Source organism: Xyrauchen texanus, chromosome 14 (genome assembly GCF_025860055.1).
Source record: "Xyrauchen texanus isolate HMW12.3.18 chromosome 14, RBS_HiC_50CHRs, whole genome shotgun sequence".
Lineage (NCBI taxonomy): Eukaryota > Metazoa > Chordata > Actinopteri > Cypriniformes > Catostomidae > Xyrauchen > Xyrauchen texanus.
Genome location: NC_068289.1, coordinates 46,885,520 through 46,893,884, shown reverse-complemented (window position 1 = coordinate 46,893,884; position 8,365 = coordinate 46,885,520). Strand labels below are relative to the sequence as shown.

Below are 8,365 nucleotides of genomic sequence, written 5' to 3'. Positions count from 1 at the left end.
GTTTGTCACTCCGCACGAAGCTTCAGGTATTCTCGGCCACGGTAATTCCCTCCCTTCTCTATGCTTGCGAAACATGGACCTCCCCTAAGGGAACACCTTCGCCGGTTAGAAACATTTAGGCTGGCCTGCCTAAGATCCATCCTGGGTTTAACCAGGCTGGATTGTGTGAGGAGCTCACAAATCCTTGAAAGATGTGGACAAAGTCCCATCGGTGAGCTCCTCCGGCAGGCAAGGTTGCGTTGGCTGGGTCATGCCTGACCACCGCATGCCTAAACAGCTTTTGTTCAGCCGGATAGAGGGGGCTAAGCGGGCACGGCACGAGCTGGAGAAGAGATGGAGTGATGTGGTACAGGAGGATGTGGAGCTGAGTGGACTTGCCGATGACTGGTACCAGCGGTGTCAAGATCGACCTCTTTGGAGGAGGCTTGTGAAGGACGCTACTGGCCAGTTGGAGGCAGTCACCTTCCAACAACAATGGAGGGCAGAGAAGCGATGCTCACAACAACGAGCAGAGTGCCGGGTGGCTAAAGCACAGCAAGTTGGCACAGGTGGTGCATCAGCCAGTCATCTCAGTCAGTCGACCCATGTCACCTGTTGGATCCGTCCCGTGACCTCCTGCCAGTGGGTGTTCGACACTACATGCACATAGCCTGGCACAAGCGTTGTGGTGACATCACCACCACTTAGTGGTGAATGGCGGTTGTTGTTGTTGTGTGTGTGTGTGTGTGTGTGTGTGTGTGTGTGTGTGTGTGTGTGTGTGTGTGTGTGTGTGTGTGTGTGTGTGTGTGTGAGCCAATAGTTGTTCCTAAAGTCTTTGGTGTGTGTATCTGGACCTCTTTCTCTCCCAGTGACCTGCTGTTACCAAGAAAACTGACCTGACTGGGAAATCAAAAGCTGCACTCTTACACTGTTGCATAAATCTGATTGTGCTGCCATTCTTTAACTTGCACTTGTCGTAAAGAATTTGTGGTCTGGCTTTGACATGAAATAAAACGGAAATATTTTGTTATCGCTGTCCTTGTTTAGATAGAAACATGTTTGCCCACAGTGTCATGAAAGAGCATTTGCAGTTGCTAAGAATCTGTTAAATTATTAATATTTAACTCTCATCGGATGTTTGCCTTATCTGGATTTGACTTTATGAGTCCATTCTAACTAGCAGCATACCAGAGAGCGACAGACAATCTGACACATATTTGAGGAGTGATTAACCTTTGTGTGTGAGAAGCACTCTGCTTTCAAATAACTTCAACTTATCCCTTATATTGCATAAGCACTGTATGTCAAATAAACACAAGTTAACACTGCAGGCATGCCTTTCTTAAGAGCAGTGGTGACAAGTTCATCTGGAAGACAAATTAGAGATGGAAGCATGGGAGGAACTACATGGAAAAGTTCAATGAACAAAACCTAAAGCCTCTGTACACATACTATATTTTTCACACTTAGTGACAAGATCAGATTTGTTTCTCTTTTGCTTTCTGTAATGACAGAATAGAAACTCAAACTTTAATTCATACAAACCACACAAAGTCAGCTTAAAGCAGAAGTGAGTAATTTCTGTGCCTCTAGCACTGAATAAAATTGCAATCTGTTTGTTTGAGTGAACAGACTGGACCAGATATACTGTAAAAACATTGACTCAACCAATGACATCAGTTTTGGGTTGGACTACCTGTTTGTTCAAGCAACGTGTTAAAGTTAAAGCATGTAATTTCTGCGACACTAAAGTCACCAAATGGAATTGCAAAAATAAATATTGCTTTCAAACCACTTTCTCGAATACTCACTCCATCTCCCACTGATCGAACAAACAGAGGGTGCTGCCTCAACCTCATTTGTTCAATCAATGTTGCTGTGTCCGGCGGTATGGCCACAGAGACACAGTGCTTACAGTTTGCAAAGAAATCCACATATGGCTTATTTATAGTTGTCAATGCATATTAAGCTGGGATAGAAGAAAGTATAAAAAAAACAAAAAACAAAATAGTTTTGTGAAGAAATCCAAATTAAGGCACAAATTACTATATTTGTCAACAAACCTACTTCCAAAAAGTTAAGTTTGAGCTTTTTAGATCAAAAGGATTTTACGATCATTTTTGTTCACCTTTATTTTAATTATTGATCAAGGAACAATAAAAAGAGTAACAATTACCCATATCCACATGGTTACAAATGAAAGAAAGTGGCAGGATGTAGGGGTACAACAGGGCTAAAGGCACACTTTAACCCTTCTGTTATGTTTAAATATAATGACACCTGATTTTTGAGTCAAAAATGACCTGTATTGAGTTCAATAGATTTTCAGTAAATTTACAGCACACTTACCTATAAATTATGAATTTGAAAATTGGCATATGCTTACATATAAGCTTTCACAATTATTAAAGGCTTCTCTAGTAGCATTTTAACTGGAAAGAGCACCATCTATTTGTGAGTTGTAGCACTACACATGTACATATATATATATATATATATATATATATATATATATATATATATATATATATATATACAGTAAATCTAGCTTTACTGTAAGAATTTAAAGTACTTAAATTAAGCTGATACTCATATTAATTAAAAAAGTAATTAGTCTGAAATAAAAACAATCATGGTTTATATTCTGCAACATTACAAGCAAAGGACAATTGCAAAAAAAAAAACCCATATATTGTTGTACAGCAAATACATTGTCAGCATTGTCAAATCAACATTGTGCGGTTGAACAACTACATTTAACTATGTGTGTGTGTGTGTGTGTGTGCGTGCGTGTTTGTGTTTGTGTGTGTGTGTGTGCACTACACACAGTTTTGTCAGTATGTACAGGTCTATTGTATAATATCTGCAAATGTTAACCCTATAAAGCTGTGAGTATCATATTACATTAACTAATTTTCTAAAAACTCTACATCAGAAAGTGAAGCCACCCAGTGAAAGTGTCTGTACTTCTAAGTAAAGCACCTTCATATTTTTATTCACATGTCTTTTTTAGGTGAAATCTTTGCTGATTTGGATAAAGTAAAAGTAAAAATAATGTTTATTATCTCTTTAAGAGATAGAAAGAGAAATCTTGTGACATACTTGACTCAAGAGAGGCTTCACAGCTGCATTGAAAACCAGCAGTATTTACCACCGGGTCAGATTTCACACAAACATAATAGGTGTAGGCAAAAACTTTGTCGTTCCATAAATATAAACATACATTACAAAACCTTTTTTTTAACATATTCATTTTGTCAATGTTGAGGATAACCCAAAAGTATTTTGACCAAACTTAAGATTAAGTCTGTTTTTAGCTCTTAAATGGGTCAAAAATTACCCAAACATAAGAGAAGGGTTAAGGAAAATGGTCACAAAACGTATCAAGATAAAAAAATAAAAAATTAAAAATAAATTTTATTGAATTTTGATGGAGCTAAATAATTTGGGAAAATAAATAATAATGGAAGGTTGTTTAAACTGAAATTCAGGTTTTAAAAAAAAGGTGGTTAGGGAGCCTTTTCCCCTACACTTGGGGTAAAAGACTCACACACTTGGGATAAACAGCCCCTAGGGGGGTTATAGTGATATCGTGTAGATATAGGGGCAATAGTTATAGTGCAAAATTTGTCAACAAATGCAAATAATTTTGAGACAACAAGATTTACCTTAAGGACAAATTAAAATGATACTTACTCAAAATAACTACTTCAGAAAATGGTGCATGATTTCCTGTTAATTTCAAACACATTTGTCATTTTATAACATCTCAAGAATTCTATAAACTGTTTATTTTTACCCCAAAAACCATCACTTATTGGACAGTTATTAAAAAAAAAAATATTGAATGACCTCGCACAAAATTGAAAATGATAAATAAGTAATGTATTTATTGTATTTAATGGTGGTGGTGTAATGGGCTAAAGCACATAACTATTAATCAGAAGGTCGCTGGTTGATCCCCACAGCTACCACCATTGTGTCCTTGAGCAAGGCACTTAACTCCAGGTTGCTCCGGGGGGATTGTCCCTGTAATAAGTGCACTGTAAGTTGCTTTGGATAAAAGTGTCTGCCAAATGCATAAATGTAATGTGAAATTTCACAGATTTGTATTAGCTAAGTATATTTGCAAATTTGTTTTTACAAATATAACAAATTATACATTCAAATTGCCTCAAAATCAACAGCACTGCATGCGATGACCTCATGGATCAGAAAATGTTTGCATCAAATAGAGACAAACAGGTGTAAAAGTGATATTTTATGTTGCTATTTAGTGTTTTGGGTGAAAACAAATCAAAGGAGCCTTTTACCTTCACGGAGCCTTTAGCTTATATCCAAATTGAGATAAGCCTACTCAAATACTCAATAAATTGCCTAATAATTATAATATAAAAAAAATATTTTAGGCATATTACACATTTCTACAATGAGGAGAATCACATTTCTCATGCCTGTGACGTCATGGAGGACTGAGTAAGCAGGTAGCAGGTTTGCGTTTGGAAGGCTTTAGGACCCGGGAAAATTTCTCTCGAACTTTTCCGAAGTGTAGCCCCTGTCCTCCGTCTCAGTCTCCTTCATCAGTGCGGCTCTCAGAACACTCTCATCAGCTGTTGCACCCGCGCGGGGGGCTCAAGAAGTGGGGTAAACTTTCATCCAAATAGCAACCGGGATCCCATGTAGCTGTAGGAAGGAGCAGTTTTCCAATCTAAAATGGCAAAAAGGTAAAAGTGGAAAAAATGCTCTTTTAGAGAGGTTTTTTCTTTTATTGTAAACGCTAAAAATGAAAAACCGACATTGGTCATTGTTGCAGGTTTCTCGCGTTTTTGGAGCCGCTCTTCTGGTGTATGTGCATCACTCTGTCGCCGGCTGCAGCGCAAAGGAGAGGTGAGTGCAAGATCCGCACGGGAGATGCGAGCTGGACCAGTGGCAAAAAGATGTTGAATAAGACTTGTTGAAAAAACGTCAAAATCTATCGTGCAACAAACTTTTATGGCATCAAAGGGATCACAGACTGCTGCGTACCAGCACAGAATCAATATGCACAAATGAGAACTCTTCATTTCTGATGTAAAATTACATTTCTTTCTTTCTTTCTTTCTTTCTTTCTTTCTTTCTTTCTTTCTTTCTTTCTTTCTTTCTTTCTTTCTTTCTTTCTTTCTATCTATCTATCTATCTATCTATCTATCTATCTATCTATCTATCTATCGTTCTATCGTTCTATCTATCGTTCTATCTATCGTTCTATCGTTCTGTTGTGCTTCAATTGGGTGTTTAATTTTCCCATCTGCAATGTTTTTTGAGAAAGACAAAAATTTACTTTCTGTCTTCTCTGTGTCTTTCTCACTTACAGCATAAGGCTTAGCTTGGACTTCTCAAAGTCTTTATAGTGGTTGTGGTTTGTAGGGCCTGCCTAAACCATAAAATAGAGTTTTGGAAGTGATATTTAATGCACAACAGTCTCTTCCGATGTGTATTATTCATCCATGACTTCAGTTACAGACCTGCATTTAATTAAGAAAGGCTCAGACTATGCTTGTTCAGCTGTTATGTACAAGGCATGCCTGAAACCGAGAAACCTTAAGAAACTAAGAACCTCTTTATAAATATTTGATTGACATTAATCACTATGGCAGTCATCACATTACAGAGGCACAAACCTGCATGTTGGTGTGCTATTGCCTCTTTGAATGAGGGGCTGCAACAACTTAGGTTATGGGTAATTTGTCCCAAATAATATTTACTATACAGGCCCTTTTCCCTGGCTGGATTTACAGATTTATAAAGCAATGTAGGTTAAGAAGCAGTAAATTATAGATACTGCATCCTGCGTGATTTTGAGAGGAAGGTGACTGGGAGATCAAGTGCCAAGTGTGTGTGGCTACATATGAATGTCTTTTTGAAGGTTTTATTGCACTATAATACTGCATGGTCCCTGTCATCAACTTGGCATCTTGGTTGTTTAAAGCAAGCTGCAGCATACAAGTTCTACATTAGAAGTCAAACGTTTGGACACACTCAGTCTTTATAATAACTATTTTCCACATTTTAGAATAATAGCTTACAAACATAAATGTGAGAATTATGCAGTCACCAAAAAACATTAATCAAAACTCTTATATTTTAGTGTCTTCAAATTAGCCTTGCTTTGCCCAGATTTCAGTTCTTCACATTGGGCATTCTCTCAAACAGCTTTATCCACCTGGTATGCTGTTGAAAAAAGAGAGAGTTCCCATCTATACCTGGACACATGTTGGCTGCTTTTTCTTCACTGTGATCCAACTCATCTAGTAAAATAAGCTGTACTAAATGTTTAGTAATGCTTTGTAAAGCATTTCCTATGTAGACACATTTTATATTTGTCTACAAATATATTTAAAGCATAAAAGCATAGGCCTTTAGCTTATGAGAAGCTCATGTTCATTCAAGTGTATCCAAACTTTTTTGCTTTATTGCATGCTTTCAGAAGTTTTTCAGTGAGCAGCACTGTCATTTAAATCATCATAGATTAGTTTAACATTTTCTGTGTAAGGGACTGGTGTTGTATACTATTTTCCTGTGTCATGGAGCACTTTTCATTTGTCATGCCATCAGTTTGTGGCTCATTGACTGATAGTGGCCTGAGGCTGCACAGCAGGCCGGAGGGGAACAGCTGTAAGAGGACACCCCACCAGGATATTTAATCTCTGAGTGAAATTCTGCATTAAAAATCACAGCAAACAAGGCTTCCCACCGGCTGTATATAGATGCCTAAGCAATAGGAGGCAGGAAAGTCATGTTGAGAGCTCTGTGGTCACAAGTAACAATACACTTTTACCCCAAACAAAAAGCTTTCTCCAAGCTCAGGGATACCTGGAGACAAAACAACCTCCATGACCTGTCCTTTGTTCGGTGCTTTGGTTATACCAGCTTTTTTAAGTAACAAGACAAGAGGGTATCACATTCTCAGTTGAGACTAAAGTAGGATTCAGAAGTCCACTTTGAAAATATGGGATTCAAAAGCTAATTTAAACCTGTAAATAAAATAAAGTGTTGTGTATTATTAAAATATATTTTACGATTCTGCACTATTTTGAGATCACTAATTAAATGCATAGTTCACCCAAAAATGTATATGATCTCATAATTTACTCACTTTCATGAAATCCAAAATGTGTATGACTTTCTTTCATACATTGATTTTTAGAAGGATATCTCAACTCTGTTTATCCATTCAGTGCAAGTGAATGGTGACCAGACCTTTCAAGCTCCAAAAATCACATAAAGGCAGCATAAAAGTACTCCATATGACATCAATGGTTCTATAGCTTCTGAAGTGATGCAATAACTTTGGGTGAGAAACATAATTATTTAAGTCCTTTTTTACTATAAATCTCCACTTTTGCTCTCAGAATGTGAAAGAATGTGAAAGTGAAAGTGGAGATTTATAGTAAAAAGGACTTAAATACTGATCTTTTTCTCACCCACACTTCAGAAGACATCGATTTAACCACTGGAGACATATGGATTATTTTTATGTGGCCTTTATGTGATTTTTGAAGATTGAAAGTCTGGTCACTATTCACTTGCATTGTATGAAATTGTATTTTAATTGTAATGAATATATTCATTTAAAATTAGAAAGAAAGTCATACACTTCTGGGAAGGCATGAGGCTGATTAAATGATGAGAGCATTTTTATTTTTGAGTGAACTATCTCTTTAAATAAGCAAATTTGTTACTTTGACCATTCAACTCCCTTGTATGAAAGGTCTTATTTCTTTGCTTCTATCGAAGAACTTGGAACATTCTCAAATCATGCTAAAATGAATCATCAGGCTTTGTGCATATTTGTGTTCACGCCTGCTTGAGAAGAAATTCAAAAATTCATGTACATTTTTTAAATACATCTTTTCACTCATATTGCTAGGCTCATAATAAAAGTTAGTGAACATTCAAACGTAGAGTGGGAGTAGAGGAGGTGCAATATTTGGTTCTTTATGTCTTGAAGCTATTTTATAAACAGTTAGAATGCAAAATTTTACTCTCCAAGCTTAATATGTAGAGATAGCTATAAGTAAGCCATTCGTAGATTGATTCTACCAAAAAGTGTAAACATTGTTGCTCTCTGGCACTATCAAAACATTGTTCTGTTTGTTTGAGCATCCTAACTGAGCCTCACACTTGTTCAACCAATGGTGTGAGTTTGAGGCGGAACTATCTGTTAGGCCGACCAATGGATGGCAGGTAGAGTACTCGGAAACTTGTATTTTTGCTCTTCAGTTTTGTTTCACTAGTGGCACAGAAATTATGGCTTTAATTTTACTTTTAAACACATCTCAGCTGTTTCCTGTTGCATTTATGGTCTCATATCTTTTTCATCTTTTGTTAGGTCTTGGAGAACAGT

The 8,365-nt window shown here is 36.9% G+C and overlaps 1 protein-coding gene across 1 annotated transcript in view; it reads left to right on the top strand.

Moving 5' to 3' along the window:
• The first annotated feature begins 4,535 nt into the window (after positions 1–4,535).
• Positions 4,536–8,365, top strand: part of LOC127655194 (collagen alpha-1(XVIII) chain-like) — a 130,171-nt gene continuing 126,341 nt past the window's right edge. The window contains exons 1-2 of the mRNA XM_052142842.1: positions 4,536–4,703; positions 4,793–4,866. Coding sequence (XP_051998802.1) covers positions 4,693–4,703; positions 4,793–4,866 — 85 coding nt within the window. The 5' untranslated portion in view covers positions 4,536–4,692. The remainder of the gene's footprint in view (positions 4,704–4,792; positions 4,867–8,365) is intronic.